We start from the raw sequence: 22,759 nt of genomic DNA on the forward strand, positions 1-22,759 counted from the left end.
ACAAGACGTATTATCTCCTTCCCACTGCTCTCTTTGTTAGCACTAATCATTTTTGCCCTGGATGCCGATACTCACGTATCCTTCCTTCAATCAGAAGTTTGAATTCTATAAGCAAAACCTTAAGACTTCAAATGGAAAGTAACTTCATGCCATTCCATGTCTGAACTATGTGAAGCTCTTGGTAAATGAATGTCTTACCTTTATTCTCTTGAGGAAGATGGTAAACTTAGAAAAAATATTCTTCAATAAATCAAACCACTGAGGAAAATTCATCATTCTCATCTGGTCTGCAAGCCTAAAAAAGAGCAGTATTCAGTAAACAGCAAATGTTTACTGGCCATGAAGCCTACTGGCACATGAAGAAAAAAACCATGCTTTAAATGGAATTCTAAATATAAGGAAAACTGTGTAGCATTTTATCTGGCAGAACAACAGACATCACCTGAACAACAGTCACAATCAACACAATGTATGCAAGTGGAATGGGGAAGGAGGTACATAAAAATAGGTCATACTAAAAAGATGAAAGCCCCACATTTACCATCTAGTTTTTTTCCAGGGCATAATTTTCTTTTCCCTGGGATAAGTATGTGTTACCAACAAGGGATGGGGGTTAATAACATTTTCACAAATCATGTGGGGAAAAAAAAAATTACAAAAAAATTAAATGAAAGTATTTTGCAAGTATTACAAAAGCCACGTTATTAAGCCCATTTTGTTGCATTGCAATGAGACCACTTCTGCTATTAAAGTGCAAGTCAGCTGTTTGTGGCAAAGGGCAGAAAAGTCATTGATACAACAAAAGTTAAACCCTGTAATACACAGTTAGGACCCAACAGAAGAATAGTAAACATTGGAGAATGGTGACCAAATATCCAATGTTTAAAAATGACCCTGTGCCCAGTCTTTTCCCAATCTGGGTATGAATCCCATGCAGATTCTGCCACTCACCTTGCTTTATCAGCTGGTCTGGTTTTATTATCTTGGGGTAACCCTTTGCTGAGCCAAATTAATTGCAGAGCTACAGAAAAACAGAAGCTGGTAGGGACCTCTGGAGCTGGGAGCTCTGGAAGTGCCTTTTCCAAGCCCTGCTGAATGCAGGTCCAAGCAGATTGGGTTGCTCTGGGCCCTGCCCAGTCAAGGCTTGACTATGTCCCAAGACAGAGGTCCCACAGCTTCTCTGGGCCCCTGTTCCAGTGTTTGACCATCCTCATAGGGAACACATTTTTCCTAAGATTCAACTAGCACTTCTCATCTTTCATCTTGTGCCTGTTGCCCCTCATTCTTCCCCTGCACACTTCTGAGAGGAGCCTGGCTTTGTCTACAGCTCCGCTATAACACTCCCACAGGGTAGCTGTGGGCAATTCTCCCGTGAGTTTTCCCCTCTCCAGACTGGAGGAGGACCCAGCTCCCTTGGCTGCTCCTCCTGCACTCCATGCTTCAGCTCCTAATTGACCCAGTGGCCTCTGCTGGATCTCAACATCTTTCTTGTTCCTTGACCTGCTGGCTATGCTAACATGGCCCAGGCTGTGGCTGCAAGGACATGCTGCTGGTCCACAGCCAACCAGCTCTCCATTCTCCATCACGGACCCCCAAGTCCTGCCCTGCAAAGCTGCTCTGAGGCCAGCCAGCTCCTGCCTCTCCTCTTGCAAGGGGTTGCTCCTTCCAAGACACAGAACTTGGCATTTTCCTTTGTTGGGCTTTGTGAGGTTCCTGCTGGACCACTTCTTGGGTCTGAAGTTGTCTGGTCTCCCCCTCTCTGAATAGCTCCTATTCTCATTCATGCAGAAGGTACTGAAACTACTGACACATTTTAATACAAAATCCCAGGTTACGACAATAAGGAATGCTTTCAAGTAGTTAAGAGATGTATGCCTAAATACAGTAGCTTGTGCTTCATGCAGTGAGATCCACAGAATTTTAGTATTTATTTTAAAATTAAGTTGAAGGTAACATTAGAATCTGAATGAGAAGGGGAATACACAATATTCTCAGAGGCAGACAGATGCAGAGGCTTAAGGTGAAACAGAAGGATAATCCTTAATTATATGGAAATTTAAGCACAAATTAGAATGGTAAATTTATCTATGCTAAGAAATATCCATCTCCTATCCCCACCCACCACCAAAAAAAAGATCTGGCTGTATACTTACTTAACAACCACTTCTGTATCTATTTCTTCTATCTGCGATACCGTATTAACCACACACTGTCAAATTTAAAGGGGAAAAACACAAAACAAAAAAAGATCTTAGCTTCTTTCTAACCACTGCTGAGTTTCATAACATACACAATAAACCTCAAATTAAATAAGGAAAAGTAAAATAATAAAGACATATTTGTATCATTTAACAACTTGTTTCTCTAAAAATAAACAACAAAAAACCCAAAAGAAACCCCCAAAACCACCCCCAAATATCTATTTGCAAAATACGGGAATGTTTTGATTATCTAACTGCATACTATGCTCTGGAGGGCACACTGGCTCCATCTCAAAAGGGACCCACTTTTCTGGGCAGGGATGTTAAGTACTGTTCAAGGTACTTAAGAACAGAAGCCATATTCTTCCCCTTTCCAAACTGACTGACTTTGGACAATGTTGGCTGACTTCCTTTTCAGCTTTAAATACAGGACTTGGAAACCAACTTACACTGGAAGGAACAGCCCCAGGGAAGCATGGAAGCACACACCTACAGTCCTCTGCTTTCAACTGTTAAAGGCAGACCCAGTTTCAACTGCTCTCCTAGCAGACATGGTATTTGCTGTCTGTCTGTCCTCTTCACCTCCAGGGCGCTGCTGGCCTCTGCCCCCAGATTTCTCCACATCTTTATTACTACACTGTGGCCTTTCCTCAAAGGACATTTGCTCTTCAACTGATACATAGAAAACCGGCCAGTTTCTTCAGGTCTCCAGAACAATCTATTTTCATTCCAAACACATCTATTCTTTTACAGCGATTTCACTGATCTCTTTTGATGTTACTTGTAAGCCCTAGGTACAAATCCACTCCATTCAGACTGAGTTAGGAGGTTTCTCCCAGACACCAATCAATAACCTGATAAAATGAGTCAGGAGCGTATGAACTCATCTTGCCTCTAAGTGAATATGTACAATCCAAATGGTGACTGAGGGCCACCACCTCAAGCTACATGCATTTCATCTGCGTTTTGAATAACGGTGGTCAAGACAGAAGCTTCTTAAAAACACACCTTGTTCTTGAACTATGCAGTGTGTTCTCTGCTTACAAACCTCTGCTCTTTCACCTGCCTGGCAATAAAGAGCTACAAAAGTACGAACCAGAACAGCTCAGCAATGTATTTGAACAGGAAGCACATCTGAGACATGGGAAGGAAACAGCTTCCTTTATTAAGGAAAAATATCCCTAAGAGTTGAGACAATAGGCCACAATGCAAACATGTTGCATAAACTGCACAGAAACACTCTGATGCTGTCTATTTTCCCTATTCAGTAGAAACTTACACTGGAAGGTGATTAAACTTCGCCTATTACTGAGCAGAGATGACACCTGAAAAATCCAACATAAAAGGAAAATAGTCCCAGCAGAATGGGAAAAGCACTTTATGACCGAGAATGAGCAGGAAAACATTGAGTGATACCTGCCTATTACGCAACAAAACAAAGTATTTAAGGGGGGGGAAAAGAAAGTCTCCTTATGACTGCTGATACAGGCAAGTGAAAAGCCAACAGAGACTGATGGGCAGATGAACAGTTTAATCCTGGTGTTATTCATTCATGAGGTTTTTTTTTTTTTTTTTTTGTGTTAAGCCTTATGCAGCTGCTCTTGGCCTTTGCACACATCTGTATGCCTTTGTTTTTCCAGGCTTACAGTAATAGAGCATGACTAGAAAGCAGTGTTCACTCACACCCTATGATCTTTCAGCGAGCGGGGCAATGACCCAGCCCAGCATCCCATCGCTTTCAGGCAGGGAGAGAACAAGCAGCTAGGTGCAGAAATGCTTCACCCATTTAAACTGTATTGGGGTCAAGTGAGAAAGCGCTCGCATCATCACCAAGTCCTCATGAGAAGTGGTGGTGCAGTCGCACGCATCACCATCCGTCTTCTAATTCTGCCACAATGTTTACCAGCAACGCCGGCCTGTGTTATCTATACCCACCCTGCACAACCAGATCAACAGAACCGTTGGGCTGCAATGTGAAGTGGATTGTGAGAGCCAATGTGGCTTAAAACAAAAACCTTAAATTAATAATAACAATTAAAAAAGAAAAAACAAACTTTTAAAAGCTGGGTTCCCAATGTGGTTCCCAACACAGCTGTGAATAGCATACTATACTATGAGGACAGGAGAGATTGTCTTCAACCGATGGCAAACCCATCACCTTACTACCTCCCAGCCTTTGAGGTACAAATCAGAGGTAGCTCATAACACATCAGGACATGACTCTTGGAATACTCATGTATCTTTAGGGGAGAAAAACACTCCTTACACAATATTCTCACATATGCATGCAAACAACCAAGATGAGTAAAATTAAAAGTACCAAACACATACTCAAAGTTCAGGCTAAGTTTTTGTTTGTAAACAAAAGCCATTGTATCATTGTCCAAAGTAGTCATCTGAACTTTGTTTATTTGTTGGTTTTAACTGGGTTTATCTAAAAAAATTTTTGGTTTTAAAAGACAGATACACTACCCTAAACAGCAAACAGCCACAGCAATGAGGACAAGGATTAATTTTTAAAAGAATTTTTACAGGCAAGTACTTCTACCTTCTTCATTACTTCACCTTGCCCTCTTAGAAAAGGACAAGAATATTTTCCAATCTTTTATCATGTGCCTATACCAGGTTTGTGCTAACATTCAGGCAAGTAATATTTTCTGATAGCATTTGCTGGGGACTTGCTGGTTTCAGCTGCAAAGTTTTGATTTCCTTTTATGTATTTATGCCAAGAACTTTTTTTGTTTGGAGGGAACTGGGGGTTTTTTGCTCCCCTCCCCCCTCCCCCTTTTATTTTTTTGAGAGTGTTATGACACAACTATACTATTCAGGAAAGCCATGTGTTAAGAGAAAGAAAAAAAACTAAGCTAAAATCAGAGGATTCAGAACAATGGCAATTATAGAGAGAAAGCTGTGATCTGCTGTACTTAAGCTACCTACTCCTTCCAGGTGGTCTTTTCTGCAAACAGACCTCTGTGCTTCAGGGAGTCCTTAGTGTCTGCAAGCCCAGCTGCTCTAAATGAGAGACCATCAGCCACCAAAAAACTTCACCAGAGCTGTTCCTAACTACTTGAAAAATAACTTGTAAGGGGTTGTACCTTGTCAGATACATTAGAAGTGTTTCACTTACCTGTTTAATTATGTTCTTTGCAGTAATAATCATTTCATCTCCATATATTTCATAAAAATTTAGTTTTCTTTGTTTTAAAAGACCAAATACTAGTGACACAAGTCTCTCCTATCAAGAAGAAAAAAGAAAATAAGAAAAAATACACTAAAAATATCAAGATGAGAACCAGAAACAATTTTAAGAAATGGCACAGCAGTTAAGAAAGTTCATGTATCAAACACATGGTGAAGAGTATATAGATCAGTCCAGCGCCTTGAGACTAATGCCATGCTTTAACTATACAAAGTTCCCTGTGGCAATACCAGCTGAGTCCCTTCCACTCAGCCCCTTTCATGCCTGTTCCTCAGTTGTGCTCATCCACTTGTGCTTAAAAACATGGATATTTCTAAGTATTTCTGAGTTTCCTTACCCTGAGCAAGAATGACACTAAATACAATTGCACCTGCACAAGTGAGAGGCTATCACATTGCAGCACAGAGGCAGGAAGAAACTGTATGGCAGAAACAGGAACATTTAAGTGCTGTTGCCATTCACTGTATTTCATGAAACCCATGGATGAAACAAGACTAAACAGTTAATAGGGTCTAGCAATTTCTGAAGAATAGTACAGGCAAAATCCAGAAAAGTCTTTTCCTGGCTAGAAAGCAATCACAATAGCTTAATCTTCAGAGGAATGAGGAATAAACATATATACACTGCAAATGAAGCATGTATTCACGGCAACCATAGACTTGATACAAGCACCCATAAATGCATAGGGAGACAGAATGAGAACATGCAATTATCAGCTTTCATTGCAAAACAGAAATTTTACTGGTTGGTAGATATGAGAGTCCATGTTCTTTTCCACTTACATGTTGAGGTTCATGAGGCAAAGTCAGTACACATTTAATCAGAGAAAAGAGAACTGATTATTTTGAAAAAATAAAGTAGGACCGGATTGCAGTTCCATGAGTTTAGTTACAATTATTTAATTTTATCAAGCACAAAAAAAAGGAGGCGGGGGAAGGTTTGGATGAAGAGAGAAATAGTATAAAATTATATTGTTGCCACTAGGGACCTGAGTGAATTAGTTGGTGCTAATTAAGTATGTTAAAGATGCAAACATATTCATCAGACAGTTTATTTCAATAACAGACATACCTCTTCTAGAATTTGGCAGTCATCTTCTAGGGGTCTATTTAAATCATTGCGAGCATAAGTTGAAAACTCTGCAATCATCATTTTATCTATCAGCTTTTCCAATTCACAAAGCTGTGAGCCAAGATGCCTAAGAAAAACAGCCATTGAGATATGAGCTAAATAATCAACCTAAAAACGAACCATTAGTTCACAGTTGAAGAAAATAACCACCCAGCAGGTAATTTCCATGCAATCAATGCTGGCTTAATGGAGGGCTCAAATCTTTCACTTCTTAGAGCAGCTGAAACCATGCATTTTTCAGAGGCACCATCACCTTGCAGCAAAACATACGGACTTGAATATTGATGGAGGGTAAAAATAGGAATTAGCGCCTTTTTTTTTTTTGGGGGGGGGGGGGGGGGGAGAAGGTGCTGAGTACCTCTCTTCCCCGTGAAGTGAACCACAACTGAGAATACTCAGTGCTTGTCAGTATAAAGGTGTTAAAAAGAAGGAATACTTCTTCTGCTTGTCTAGTTCCTCAGCTCATCAATCTGCAAGTTCTTCCACTTCAAACATTTGAGCTTTTAATGTGGTCACAGATTTAATTCACATGACTGAGATACGGTAATAGCTTTACATGACAGGATGGCTTTCAGAGAACACAGAAGAGTTTTCAAATTTGCCATTTTTATGCTATCCTAAATTAAAAATATTTTTCCCATGTATTACAGATTTTAAACCATATTTTGCAGACTTCCATTAACAGCTGGGAGCCCCAAATATCTGTAAAAATCAGACTGCTTTTCCTTTTAAAAAACAAAACAAAACCCAAAAAGGTAACAGATGCTTTTCCAATGATAATTAAAAGGAGCTGTGATATTTTAGATAAACCTGGATACAAAATGGGGAGGATGAACCTGCATGGCCCACTGGCTTTAATTCAGAGCTGGTGTGTCTGGACTGGTAGCTTGCGTAGAGCAGCAAAAGAGTCTTAGGACTCCCTGATAGGAGCCCTGCTTGTACCAATGCAAAGCCCACAGGATCTGGCCTCGCAGCACATGCAGGGCAAAGTCAGTGCCACGGTGCGAGGAAGCACGATGCCAGGGTAGCTCCTCCTTGCAGAAGGTTACATGGACAGCACTGAGCTGAACTGAACGAATCTTGCTGGATCTCAGTTAAGCAGGTTAATTTTTTTAATTTCAAGGTGCCCAGGGATGTGCCTTCTTTTGAAATTGTTGGTCAAGAACTGGCTGGAATGGACAAAATGGACAGATTTCAAATATCTAATTTAAGCAAAAAAGGCCTCTAGAAAATCCAAGCCAGTTGCATCATGGACATTTCAAAACAAACCCAACAGAAAAAATTAAAGATTGTTATTTGCAAGGTAATGATGAGTTGCGAAACTTACTGCAGGACTAATACTCAAAACACAAAGGCTCTTACTTAGGTAAGCACAAAGATGTGAATTATTTCTGCAAATGTGCTTAACTGCACTGAAACACAATGTAACCTACCCTCTCAGACCTCAGGTATGGAAATACCCAAAAAGAGTTCCCAGCACTGCCTCCACCCGAGATGTTCTAGCCCCTAACAACAACAACATCACTCCACCCTGAAACACGCAGGAGTAAGTCGAACCTTAATTCATACTCCAGCAAAACCTCTTGGCAATGATCTCTTAAGAGGTACCAGTCCCACAGCAGGTACTTTCAATGACTGAATACTGCAATTCTCTTATGTATAATTATGAGTGCAGGGTAAAAATTATTTTAAAATACACAGATGAGAACTATTTTACCAAACATCTGTGGTTTGCCAGCATACCCATGCAAAAAAATCACCAGATCTCCATCACCCCAACAAGGATTGTGAAAACAATGTAAAAACTGGCAGTACAGATTTGTAATTTAGTTAACACCTAAGTATTTTTTTTGTAAAACTAAAAAGATTAACTTGAAAAGGTTAAAAAGCTCTCAAACTTTAATTCTATCCTATAGCAATAGCAAGCAATAATCATTCAGTTATCACTGATACAAAAAAATCACTGGGGATACTAACCTAGACTAAAGACATCAATTTATTACTTCATAGCACCATTAAGGTGCTTTCACTTTTTGCTAAACAGAATCAAATTACATTTTTTCTGCATACAGCATGACAAGAGGAGAATAATTTTTGTATATGGATGATCTGAATAGTTTTCTTAGTGCTTTACACTGAATGATCATGCAACATGTCTCAATTTAAAGCTGTTCAAAAGAAAATTCTATGAGCTGCCATGCACAACACTAAAGCAACAAGTCTTTTTTTTTTAAATGTTGACCCAAATTATTTAGGGGAAAAAAGTTACACTAATTCTTTAGAAAAATGAGATACTGATTTAGAAGTTAATCTTTTTTTAAAATAAATGAGATATTTAACTCACTTGACAACTGCAGCATTCTTGCTTGGAACAAAGCAAGAACATCCATTTGGCATTTCTTGGAAAAAGCTGAAGTATTTGTGTATGGCATTAATTTAGGGTTTTTTTATTTCATCTATTTTTAAAAACACAACACTGAGAAGCTTTATCAAGATCTCCATCTTCCCATTGCACATTATTTCTCCAGACACTATACACACAGGCCACTGTGAGACTTGGGAACAACTGTGCTAGGCTTCTCAACTGCACTTGCATCTGTGGTTGATGACTTAGGTTACATTTAACTCACCTTTCTGAACCTTTAATATCCAAAGCAGAGGGAACATTTCCCACTCCCATCACTATTTTTAACTCTACCAAACCAATCAACTAAGCGTTATTCACAGAAATCACTTTTTACAGACAAGGTGAATGTTTACCTGCAAATATGTTCCACATCTGACTCATTTTAAAATAACAGCACATCATTGGGACATCATGTATACTAATCACAATGACAACAGAACTGCACACTGCTGACATAGCACAGAGGTTACTTAATTGGAAAACACAACTAATTCTGATTGATGTTGTCACAGGGTTGTATAAGTGCACTCACTATCATCAAGGTAAATACATATGTGACTCAGTCAAGGGCCATGCACCATAATCAAGTGGTTGAGAGTAGAAGCAGTAAAGAGGAAAGGAGCTGCACTTAGGTGGTGTGGGACGTCTGAAGATGGACCATCTAAGCTAAATGAAAGAGATTAACAGCTTCTAACAACTTTCCCCCCAATAGTTTATTAGCTCTTCTAAAAAAATTTTTTTAAATCTTTTTTTAAATGTAATTAAAAAAAAAACCCAAAACTTTTCTTGAGATCTTTTCTACATAAAATTTGAGTCTTTTTCCAAACCAGCTAGAAGGGGTGTTAGAAGAGGAGCCCATCCGAACAGACAAGAGTAGTAACCTTATGATGTTCTGAACATTCATGTTACAGTTATTGAGCAACAACCATGTTTTTATTATGCAAGGTGGGAACTACCAGGTTGCAGGAACCACATAACCTCTAAACAAAACACAAAAAAACCCACAAATCCAGTATCAACTTATAAAACTAAGTTTACAGCTCCTCAACTGGCTGATGCAAGTCTCGGAGATGATTTAACATACATTACTTCTGTCAGCATTCTACCACAGTGGCAGCTCTGCATATGACATTTTTATCCTGTATACGACTGTTAAGATAGCTTATTTTATATCAGCTGAAAGGATTCTACTGTAGTAATACTCTCGCATATCACAAGAGAACCTTGCTCAGTCCGGCAGCATCTCCCAGGCAGAGCACTAAGCATTCATTCTTAAGAGAAGCAGCCAGCATGGGACCTTGGACTCACTAATTCCCATCACTGTACCAAACACGGGTGAAAAAACCAGTAGCAACAGCAGCTTGGGCAGCACCTTCCCACTGTTTCTTCCCTTCCCAACTTCAGCAACTCACAGAACTGTATTTCTCAGTCAGATGGAACAGAGGAAGCACCTCCTGGCCACTGTAAATACAGCCCTCCACAAGAGCAGACATAGCTGGACATGACCCATCTGACTAGCTGTCAACCTCAGACCACATTTCGAGCCATGGTTTGATGGCTTTGCACTGGCTTTTGCTTGCAAATCTTCTTCCAGCACAAGAACAGGGTGGAGGCCGACCTACTCGACATACAGTCCATGCATATTCCTGTAACACCACATGCCTAGGTCAGTCACCAAAGACAGCGGCCTGGACTGGAGCTGTGTAACAAGAACTGTATCTATCGGATGCTGCATTGCATGAGGATTGGAGATCACCATTTGGAAACCATCTCTCAGCTGTGGGCTACAAACCCTGCAAGATGAAGGTCTAGCCACTGCTTGGCTCTCATCTCTGCACCCCTAAACCATCTGTAGACAAAAAACGGAGTACAAACCATCTAGATGTTAAAAGTTCATGCTCCCCTAAAAAAAATTTTCCCCGGCACATGCATTAGTCACACTGTTTATGCCACACTTACATTTTGTACCTTTTGTACTATGTCCTCCAGGAATGAACAAAGGTAAAACAAATCCCTTCAGCCAACGTAATGTACTCAACACATTCTAGCTCTTCCAGCATTTTATTAATTTCCTAGGTAGTTACCTACCGGAAACTGTGAATGCCTTGAAGTTCTTGCTGTAACACCTCCTGTGTTGTTGCTATTAAGTCCAAAGCTCCCACAAACTCAGAAGTAGATAGCAGCAACTGTACTGTGGGCTGTGTTTGGTGTACAGTAGCCATTAACTTCAGTTTATTGTACGCTTTTATACAGTTATTTCTGGTGAGTGACAGTCTTAAAACTCGAAGTGATCCTTCACACATTACTTTATCAATTTTGGAGATTTTCTCTCTAAGTAATTTTACAGCCTGGGAGGTTTTCCTGAGGTAGTCCTGCAACTCATGCTGAGAGGTCATTGCATGAAAAAAAGCTTCTGAGCGCAGAGAAATCTGATGAGCAATATTGACTTCCACAATGTCCAGATAATGGCTCAGCTAGAAGGAGTATGAAGAAAAACGAACAGCGTTGTTATGACTTGGCAAGTTTATCACCATGCAAATCTACTTTCAGAGTGTTTGTCTTCTTGTATCAGAGGAAATTTTGCTAATAAAAATTAAAACCCTTTGTCAGATTAGCAAGCAAATAACTACCCATTGTGGTTTGATCATTTATTTTTAAATGAGCTCAAAATCCCTTCGCTAAGGCTGACTTGATGCCTCTCCTGCTTGAAAATTACAAGGTAGAAAAGCAAATAATTTTCAAATACCCAAGCTTCTGTACCACTAGGTTGCACACCAGCACCGTTACAACACAGCCAATTAACCAGGAGACAGCTCTAGATACTGGCTTGCAAGTAAGAACAGTACACAGATGCAAATACGCTGTGTACATCAGGTTGTTGAAGTTCCTGAAGATACAACCCAACTATACTTGATGACATGGCTTTGGAATGGCTCTGTTCATTTAAACATGTAGCTGTAGCATCTTCTTTGTAGAAAAATCCTCAGGCTATCTCTGGCTGCAGCTGTTTTTTGCCAACCAGCTGGAGCTCCTACTAAACATATCTCACATGTGCTGGCACTGTGGGATTCCTAGAGAGAGTATGCCCCTACACGTTTAGAACCTGAAATTCAAATTCTCCATGTTGAACAGTTACCAGACCACTGGGTTAGCCTAACTGTTTGTGCTGTAAGCGCTCTGTGTTCCGACTTAAGCTGAATATGCAAACTCAAAGGACTGAGGCACCACGATGCTCATTTGAATGCTAATACTCCGATGACCTGGTTTCTAAGAGGTGCCAAGCACTCAAACCTCATGCTGAATTTCAAAAGGCACATCCAGAGATGGGGGGAAAAAAAAAAAATCATCTGGAGAATGTTTCCTTCTTATAGTTATTTTCATCCTGCATGTATTTAACACTGGGGACAGTGTTTAACATCCTCTGTAAGACATTTAACATCCTCCACCAAACAGCTGTGACACACCTAGCCCACAGGAAAAGCTGAGACAGACTGTGACACAGGGATCAGAGAAAAGGTTATTACATTTTTTTATTTACATGATTGTACCAACCAGATGCCCCAGGTCCCTTCACTATACTAAGTGAGGTGAACAAACAGAATAAAATTATAATGCCTGCCTCAAAGAGCTTACAGTTGCAATGTAGGGTAAGATATGGAAGGAGGTAAAGAGGAAAAAAGTGTCAGGGGGAAACTGTTCAAGTAGATCAGCGGCAGCCTAAAAGGACTAATAGCCTAAAATAGTGCCTGGAGCTAAGGCACCCTGCTGCCGTAATTATCCTATTTACACACGGTAAGTGTAAACCTTTTGCAGTTCAGAACCTTTAAAAAGTAAAACAAAAAATTTGGGCCCACTTCAGTAACAGGAAGCAGTGTAATAATTTGTTTGTCAGGTATGTGGCTTTGGAGGCAGAACAGAACTGTTTTATACTCTTAAGTATTTGTATCACCTCTCCAAAGAGGCGTGGCTCACTGCTATTCAAAGCCTTATTTTCACTCCACTGCATCAGAGAGGGCTCTGGGTCTCCTTTGCTCAAAGTGCACGTCGAGTGTCCATCCTGCTGCTGCCAGGCTCACTTTGAGTTTAAACTATATGCCAGACGCTGCATTTTCATCTTCAGACAGCAACTGCCACAAGAAACTACCACAAAGAAGTATTCCTCTAACTTTAGGTGTTGAGGACAACCCAATAAAGGAACAAGTTAGCCTCCAGCTGAGCCTGTCTCTTCCTCCTGACCTGGAGGGAGAGCAGGAAGACTAATTCCTGTAAATTTGGAAACATCTTCCAGAAGATCTCATATTATTTTTTCTTAAGGCACTTCACTATTTTTTTTTTATTCCCCCCTGCCCCTAGCTCCCAGAAGCTTAGAAAACAGACTTAGAAGTTAGAAAACAGACTCCAAAATCATGTAGATTTTCTATAAGCATTTTGTGAGTATTTGTACCATAGAAATTACTCATTATGGGATTTTCTACACTATGACTACATAACTAACAACAACAACAAAAAAGACCAAGTAAAGACTTCTGTTTCCAATACGAAAGAAACAGTTCTGCTTTCATTCTCCCCAATGCACTGAAGTGCTTTGGAAATACAAAAATGGATCAGTGCAGATGACACGACAACAAAAGGTAAGAGCAAGCTCCTGACATCCAAAACCTCAGGATTCAGTATTTCTTTTAGCACAGACACCACAGTGCCTTGAAGCTGGAGTTTTCTGGAGATGTAAGAAAGCAATAGTTTTAAAAAGTGTACAACCTCTAGCTTTCTCTTCTCATGGAATTTATCTTCCTCCCTAACAAACAGCTCCACATCTCTGAAGTTCTCAATATATACCTGCTTCACTAAGTTTTAGTGGTCATGAAGTGCCAATTATTATGCCATATACAGATTCCTGTTTCCAGATTTGATAGACACGTTTATTTAGCAGGGGGAAAAAAAATTCTCTCTCAGGAAGATGCTTCCTGCATTGTTTACTAACAATCTGCAGCCTGGTGTAAGATGAGAGATAAAAAAGCCCACAACAGTGACATCTCAACAAACAGTGTGGAACAGCAGCAATGAAGTTTCTCTGTAGTAAGTAACAGCTGTGATGGATAACAACATCTTGTATCAAAGTTGTACCTTTTCTTGAAGTAACCTGGAGGAAGCTGCGTCACGATTTCCTTTTCCACCCGCAGTACTAAAATGAGACCATGGTAAAACGGCATTAAATGTTAAGGAATCTTCCAAGGCAAAATCTGGTTTCATAAAAATCTGAAACAGAAAAACAAAAGAAATAAATGCACCTCTATCACTCCTACATTTTCCTCCCCAGTTTAACATACCTCCTGTCTCATGAAGCTAATTTTTTGATTTCTCAAAAAACAAATTTTCATTTATCCAGGCAAACAAATTCATTCCAGACCTTACGACCAATTTACTTTACATCTTAAAAGCTTGTGTGATCTGACCAAGTCTTATCTTCCTAAAAGTGGAAGTCACAGCTCCAAAATTATGTAGGTTAACAAGCACCCAAGATGGTCTAAAAATCTTGAGCATGGAAACATAGGCAGCATCAAACTGCAGGTGGGTCCTCTAAAGGATCAGAGCAAACATTCTTCAATAGCAGGGGCATCCTACTGCTGCTGTGCTCATTTCTGGGGCCACGGCTCCTACCAAACTGAGGATCCAGACAGCTGTCAGGGTGCAGCAAGTGTTACCTGGGAGGGAACAGGGCCTCAACCTGATCTCCTTTAGCACAGTGCAGAAACGGGCTGGTCACAGAGAGAGTCAGTAACATGTAACATTAATAGTTCTGAGATGTGTAGAGTTAATCTAAAATTCTCTCTGATAATGTTATTTTTACTTGACAAAATTAGTACAAACCTTGAGCTTCCAGGCAGACAGTAGTATCCCTTTCCCTGTATTCATGAAGTGTAATTTTAAAAGGTTCAACACAGACTATAGCATCACATCACACAAACATTCTCATTTCCTGGACTTCAAACATCACAGTGACAGATATTAAAGTAACAGCCTACACTACTAGCACAGAGATGCTGACCCATATTAATGTCGACTCTTCATGTACCTAGAAGAAATTATTCTGACTAAAATGGAACCTGGAATAGTGTCTTTTGTCAACCTGTCACAAAAAACCCCTACATCATATATGCTGCAAGCATATATGCAAGAGGGCTTTGCTCAAGGACTCAAGGAGTTAAACCTAATGCTAAGTTGTACACTATGCAATAGTCAAGCTTCTGTTAAACTCTTCAGTTTCCTTTTCCTCCTAGAACACAGAGTGGCTAATTTTGCCCAGCTCTGAGGTTTAACTATTAGAGATGAAAGAATTAATGGCATTTGTATTCTACTTTAAGTAAGAAAAAATCAAGACCGCAGGAAACAACAACAACAAAAAGAAAGAAAAAGCAGATTGTTCTTAGTTGTTTTAAATTCTGAGCACTGCAGATTGTCTTGAGAATCAGCTTGGACAAAATTTCTACCATGAAGAGAGTACATTCATATATTCAAGACTACATGTGAGAAATTCTTATAAAAGCTTGGAGTGCACAGGAACCATACCTTAGGTACTTGTTCCAGATCTGTCCTGGATTTATCTAAAATTAAACAAAATACAAGTAGTCATTCATGAGCAACCAATGGAAACAATTACCTTGAACACTATGAAACCCTATGAGGAAGTTTTCAAGGCAACGGTGCCAGGTTCCTCACAGGGGGCAGACAGGAAACAGCGGTTATAAATTACAATGAAAGGTTCAGACTGAACATAAGGAAACCCTTTTTCACCATAAGGACAATCAAGCGTTGGAGCAGGCTGCCCAGAGAGGCTAGATAACCTCCAAGGATGGAGAGTTTCAAAGCCCGTCTGGATAAAGCCCTGAACAGCTTGGCCCAACGTCACAGCTGAACCGGCTTTGAGATGGCAGTTGCAGTAAAGACCTTCTGAAGTCCCTTCTAACCTGAAATATTCTGATTCTTCGAAACACTCTGTCATCCTTTGCAGTTTAAGTCTCGTGCTCAGTGTATTCAAAGGTGCTCGCGCTCAGCTCTTTGACAGCAAAAATGTTAGTCATACAAAACAATCTACTTAGCACTTCACATTCCTTAATGCACTGTTCAATCAACTGGCAAGGACCACTAAAAGGTGCCTCCTTACATCACCCCAATTTTAATGCTCCAGATTGAAGCTGCCCATATAATGACTTCTGCACAGCACCTGGAGGATGGAGGCATAAAGGCTGGCAAGAAGAATAAATGAGGACTCAGGACAGAGTCCTAAGCACACTGAGCAAGTAGCACAGAAGTAGCCCTTCCCTTGAAGTAAGCTGACCTGACAATTGCAGAGGGTAAGATAGTTGAGCTAGGAAAAGAGATGCATGGTTGTACTGCAGCAGAACTTGAAGAAAAGGCAAATTCAGACTTTTGAGGTTCAGCCAAAATCCTCTTTTCCTCCCCATGTCATTAACTTAGTGTGCATCATGAAGAGGGGGCACACTGGAGGCTAAAAGAGGTGAGGAATTTAAAAACAAGCCCATACCTCAGCTGGACAGTCTACTTGTCCCTGACAAACATTGTAAGTGCTACATCAGCATTATCTCCCACCTCTTTGGTTCTTACTTTATTTGTTACTTTATTTGTACTGAAATACAAAAGGCAACCTAGGAATCATCCTGCTGTCCTCAGTCTTTGGAGAGACCAAATCTTATGGAAGTGAAAGGCCAAGTCTCATGGGCTGGAGTTGGAGGAAGAAATGCAATGCCAACAAAAGAAACTATAGAAAATACAGAGTTTCAGTTTAGCAAATGATGCTTCTACTAGGAATTGTCCATCTACCCAAGAAGCTCCCAGTTACTTTGGTGACACAGTAATTTTCTCTTTTTTTAAAAAAAGCCTCTTTCAAAATGGATTAAGCTAAGCCTGAAGAAGGAACTTTTGCAGAACGTACCACAAACAGGCTCATTCAGGAACAGCTATTCCAAAATAACACCAAGTACAGAGAAACTCTACAGAAGGGCTTCCTTCTGCATGGAAAAGGAGAAAGAAAGCCGATGGAAAGAACTTGATCAAAAGAAGTAAACTACTGAATGCTTCCTGCTGCATTACCTGTAGACGTTGATATAGACAAGCCTGGTCAAACAGGGATTGGCAAATGAACCCTTTTAAGCCAATATTTTTGAGAAAATAAGTTACATGTTAAAAGTTTGCTCCAGGTTATAAGTGTTTAATTTCCTTTTGTTTGTCTTGTCTTTTTCCTTTTGCCTCTCACCTTCCTTTGTCCAGTTTCATATTAGCTGAACTACTTTCATAAAATCTTGAAATTCAGCCTTGCTACAGCTGCAGACATCAAAAGAAGTTTGCCAGGTAGTCTTTGCTAACAGTAATCAGAGAAATACTAGTCAGAGAACTGGCCAGAGTGGAACTTCATGAAGTTCAACACAGGAAAAGGCAAAGTCCTGCACCTGGAGAGGAATAACCCCAGGCACTTGTACACACTAGAGGTCTAGCAACTGGAAAGCACCCCTGCAGAGAGGGTCCTGGCAGATAAACTGACCACAAGCCATCAACGCGCTCTTGCGGCAAAGCATCCTGGGTTGTGTTAGGCAGAGCGTTGCCAGCACGTTGAGGGAAGGTGATCCTCCCTCTCGGCTCAGCACTGGTGAGACATCTGGAGCAGTGTACCCAGTTCTGAGCTCCCCAGTACAAGACAGATCTAGACATACTGGAGCGAGTCCAGTGAAGTGCCACAAAGATGATTAAGAGACTAGGGCATTTTTCACAGGAGGAGAGGCTGAGAGAGCTGAGACTGTTTAACCTGCAAAAGCTCAGGGGGAATCTTATAAATGTTTTTAAATATCTGATGAGAGTGTGTAAAGAAGACAGAACAGGCTCTTCTCAGTGATGCCCACTGACAGGGCAAGAGGCAACGGGCAGAAATTGATACATGAAAAATTCCATCTGAACATAAGGAAACACTTTTTCTGTGAGGGTGGTCAATACTGAAACAGGTTGCCCAGGGAGGTTGTGTAATCTCCATCCGTGGATAAATTCAAAACCCAATCGGACACTGTTCTCACACAGGTGACCCTGCTTGCGTAGGTGGGTTGGACTAGACCATCTTGAGATGTCACCTTCCCACCTTAGCCATTCCATGATCCTCATGGCAGAGACACAGGAATGGCCCAGCACCGCCATTCTTCATTGCAAAGTCAACAGCTGCTAGAAATTTGATGCAATAGTTTCAACAGATCTTAAATAAAAAGAAACTAAAGAAAACACTGCCAGGGACATAATGACCTGCCATGAATGCAAACATCCCAAGGAAAAGTTTAAGAGCAGGTATCACAAGCGTTTTCACCCATAAAATATCAGCAGTGGTCATGAATAGTTCTAGTCAACCTTGTCTGGGTTTTCAATTATTGTCACAAAGAAATAATCATCAGCTATTATTACACATTAAGCCCTTGAGCAAGTAAAGGAGATGATCAAATTCAATAATGAATGCTATAACATACCAAAACAAAAAGAAATTACTTTTTAATGACTAAAGGAAGGCTTTGACTGTACCGTGGGTGTGTAATGGAGTCCTGTCGAAGGTATCTTTAGGAGTACAAATATTCTTGCATCTTTCATGAACCTTCTCTCTCTGTAAAAGAGAAAATATATTAAAGAATTAGTCTGAGGGTAAAAAAAAAAAAAAAGATTTTTTTTTTGAAACACAGCATTCAGAACATTTTCAGTGAAATATAACTGCATTACACCAACTAATTCTAAGTTCACAACAGTATTTTTTTCCTCTCAAAGACTCAGATGATGTTTGTCCAGATGAAAGGTACCAAAAATTTCAACCTGCAGTCAATACGTTGGTTTTCTCTGCACCTTTACATCTCAAGAGAAAATGAAGACAAAAGTTATTGAAGAGGTGTAGCAGCTTCTCTACATAATGAGATATAACCACAAATCAATTGTAATTACATATCCAAACATTTATTTGCTATCTAATCCAGAAATCACACTAACACACAATGAATGCTTTTTCATTGCTAAATTAAATTGGATCAAAGCAGAAATAGCTTCCACATCTTACTAATCAGTACCTTGCTGAAACCACGTATCTTGTTTCATCATGCAGAGCTTCAAATTTCATCTACAGGTGTAAACACCAGGGACCATAATGGTGAGAAATTAAGTTTCTGAAGAACACTAATGTTAGCTAGGTCTCTGCTAGAAGCTACATCACGGGTCAGTTCCCTCTTCCCAAAAATCTTTCATTTAGCAGCCAGTGCATTACACATTAATTTTAATGGATGAGCTCTTAAACATTTTAAATGTTCAATGTGTGAACTAATGGCAATAATGCAGCTACAGACAATTCAATTTCACATACTTAACTATGATTTAAACAAGTAACACTTCCTACAGCCAATTCTGTAGCAGCAAAAAAAAAGTTACAAACCAAGGAAGCAGAAAACAGTGGGAGACTTCTACATGTTCTTTCACTTAAAAAAAAAAAAAAAAAGAATACTACATACTTACTGACACCTGTATTTTAAGAGTTTGTAGAAGTCTCCTACTGCTCCTGGTGTCCTTAGATGTACCTTAAACCTTCCTGTTACAAAAGAAATCATTGAGATAATAGGCCTATCTATAGTTTAAGAACTTCACATATAAATGTTTCATTTAGAGACTCTTTAAAAATATTTCCAATCCTTGCAGCACAGTCATGTTTCATATTTGATCCAAAGGTCTGAAAATGCTATATTGCACTGCAGAGCCCAATCATTAAATAATCGTTAGAGAAAAAGGATTAATAATCAGAAAGAATAAATATGACCTGTAAGCCCTGGTGCAGAGCTCAGTATTCAGAAATACAACTGACAAAAATAAATGAAATTGCCCAGGGAGAATTTAGACAGCATTTTCCACACTACGAATACTGAAATTATAAAACAAGAAATGCCTAATGAAGAGTCAACAAGCACTGAAGAGAAAATTCATTATCAGCTAACTCTATGATAGACTATTAGAAGGGACAATGTCTAATTAGAGGAAGGATTTCAAATCTCCTTCTGGACCCTAGTACTACATGCATCTAATTTTGGGTTCTTACCGGAGTGATTTCCTGTTGATATAATGCAAAATGTTCCTTGGTGATCTGTGGGAGGTAGAATGAAGGCGTGACTTCAGTGTCCACAAAGTCCACTCCCCATGTTTTTGTAAAGAAATCAGATTCCCTTTTTGCTAACCTAGGATCATTTAGTACTGCTGGGAGATTGACTTTGGAATGATAAATAGTCCATCTGTGCTGATCCACAACTAGAGATGGGCTGTCACATAAGTTATTGGGATCACCTGCAGCACAAAAGAAAGGACATTCTGTTAAGGTGAGAAACTGAAAGCTGTATTTTTGCTAAAACGTGGTTCCTTAAGCAAACCATGTTTCCACAATTACACAGTGGATGAAAATTATCTATGCAAAAGACTCATTATATTCTCCTTCTGCAACACTTTAACTTGCATTTCTTCTATCAGATTAACCACAAAAATTTTGAACACAGTGGTGCAGTCACACTCGTTAAATATATTTAGCTGCAGAACATTAGCTTCTACTGAAGAGAAAAAAAATTCCAACCACAAACATATTTTTTATAATCTGAACTTGATCAGAATGACAGTTGAAATTCATTAGCATTATAGTTTGTAATTCTTAAGATGCCACCCCACTTACTCCTTTTATGAACTAAGCTCTAGTATACGGCAGCAGCTATAACTGTGGCCAAAACCAGGTTTTACAATACCACTGGAGACTTATGACAGTGCTAGAGGCAGGTCTTGGTCTCTTGCTTCCTACTGCAAGAGGGCTGGGGTGTTTCACAGAAGTAATACAGCTAGATGACAAGCATGCTGGACAGGTCTGTTACAGGCCCTGACAGAATATACCCTCTTCTTGCATGTAGTATGGATCATAGCTATAACATGGAATCACACAAGCAACATTCCCTCTCTAATGTGGACATCTGAAAACAAGCTGCAAATAGGATGGCTCTCCCATTGCTCCAAAGGGACACTGGGTGGTATAAAGCAGAATTACAGCACACTTTGAAATAAGACTAGAGCTTAGTACGCTACACCCAATATACAAGAAAATTTGACTGTACAATTGTAAATGGATTAGTAAATTTAACTGCATTGTCACTCTCCTTGCACACCAACATTACCTGTAGGTTCCTTGGGACACACATCAGGCAGTGACTGCACAGGTCGAAAGCATTTCGTGGCATCCATTTCCTTTTTAAAGAAAGCATCACTGCTGTTTGACTGAGGCACTGGTGAAGAACTGTGGCTTGATGCCATTGCATAAAATCACCACTTGATAGAAGCTAAATAAGAAACAATAAATATCAAGGCTCTAATAAAGTTCTTGTTACAGACTGCATCAAAGCAATGACACTCTGCCAGCTACATAGTACTGCAACTTTTTAACTGACATATTTCAACAGCAACAGGGGAAAGTTCATTTTAAACACAAAAATAAAAGGCAGAATGCAACTTCCTAGCCTGTTTCCTCACACACCTCTAGGTTTGGAGGATAGTTCTTGCAGATAGGACCAATAAAATCATATGTTTAAAAAAAAAAAGTCTTTTGGGCACTTCTTCCTTTCTATTGCCATAACTATTGCAGCCACACCGCACACATTCACAGTAGAACCTTCGCACAGATATCAGGAAGCTTGGGTAGCCAAATACAGAGCCTTCCACCTCCTCTGCCCTCCTACCTACTATCCTCAGCGACGGCAGGGAGCAGATCACCTTTTGCATCTGGTCCCCACAGTGCTTCTACTGTCCTGGGGGCTGCGCTCCACAACAACCACAACAGCCCAGGAAGGGCAAGGAAAGAGAGACAAATTATCTCAGTCTTTAAAGAACTGCTTCGGAGACTAGCGACTAGCAGCAGCAAGACAACCCTCTGAAAAACTACCCCATCTGCATGAGGGGCTTAGGCAAGGATTGAAAGCCTGAAAACTGATGCATAATCACAGCCGACGGAGCTCACAAAAGCTGCCTTCCAAAAGGCTTCCCGCAACTGCTCTACTCGCAAGGCGGGCAGAGCATCCTGCGAGATGTCTGCGAAGGCACGCCACGTGCAGTGAGGTTTAACCATAGTGTTACATCCTGCAGTGAAAAAGGTAACGGGTGCAGGTGGGATGTTCTATACCTTCACTTTGTTGCTCTGCCTTAATGTCAGGACCCCAGCAACAGGAGGTGTGCTGTTTTTCCAAAGGAGGAGGTCTGCAGCCTACGTATGTGATTCAGACAAACCCAGCAACAGCTACCCACAGATAGAATATATCATTAATGATTTATAGTAATGGGAATCACTGGATTTCAGACAAATAAGAACCTGAAGAATACGAGCATACTGGAACAGCACAAGCACACACAATGCATATAACATAGACAACTTCTATAACTTGAATCAGGAAAATTGACAATTCAACTTTCCCTGGCTGCCTAGTAAACTATAGTTTATTTCAGCATTAAAAGTATTTGCAGAGAGAAGACAATTTAAAACATAGATCAAAAAGCTCCGGAGTAAGGAAAGTCCCACTAATTTTCAGTTGAATTTTAAGCTCCCAATTTGGAAAAAAAAAAAAGCCTTAAAAATTTTACACCAGGGCTGAACAACATAATGAGTTCTTTCCATCTGTAAACAAAGCTGCATTTCCATCAAAGTATCAGTTCAGTCAGCAGTAAACTGCAGAACTATTAGAGGTTTAAGAGTTTATTACAACATCCCTATAACGTATAGCTCAAAGA

At 40.0% G+C, this 22,759-nt stretch overlaps 1 protein-coding gene across 2 annotated transcripts in view; it reads right to left on the bottom strand.

Moving 5' to 3' along the window:
• Window positions 1-21,295, bottom strand: part of VPS54 (VPS54 subunit of GARP complex) — a gene marked incomplete at its 5' end in the record, with an annotated part of 41,899 nt that extends 20,604 nt beyond the window's left edge. Inside the window, 10 exons of one of the 2 annotated variants that reach the window (XM_081998380.1) lie at window positions 199-295; window positions 2,154-2,209; window positions 5,329-5,436; window positions 6,472-6,598; window positions 11,027-11,412; window positions 14,063-14,194; window positions 15,506-15,540; window positions 18,509-18,587; window positions 20,052-20,257; window positions 21,160-21,295. In XM_081998380.1, coding sequence (XP_081854506.1) covers window positions 199-295; window positions 2,154-2,209; window positions 5,329-5,436; window positions 6,472-6,598; window positions 11,027-11,412; window positions 14,063-14,194; window positions 15,506-15,540; window positions 18,509-18,587; window positions 20,052-20,257; window positions 21,160-21,295 — 1,362 coding nt within the window. Of the gene's footprint in view, window positions 1-198; window positions 296-2,153; window positions 2,210-5,328; window positions 5,437-6,471; window positions 6,599-11,026; window positions 11,413-14,062; window positions 14,195-15,505; window positions 15,541-18,508; window positions 18,588-20,051; window positions 20,294-21,159 lie in introns of both variants that reach the window. The other variant, XM_081998379.1, reaches the window with a different exon arrangement.
• Between the last annotated feature and the right edge of the window lie 1,464 nt (window positions 21,296-22,759).

This window comes from Phaethon aethereus (genome assembly GCF_964289735.1).
Source record: "Phaethon aethereus genome assembly, chromosome: 3".
Taxonomy (NCBI): Eukaryota; Metazoa; Chordata; class Aves; order Phaethontiformes; family Phaethontidae; genus Phaethon; species Phaethon aethereus.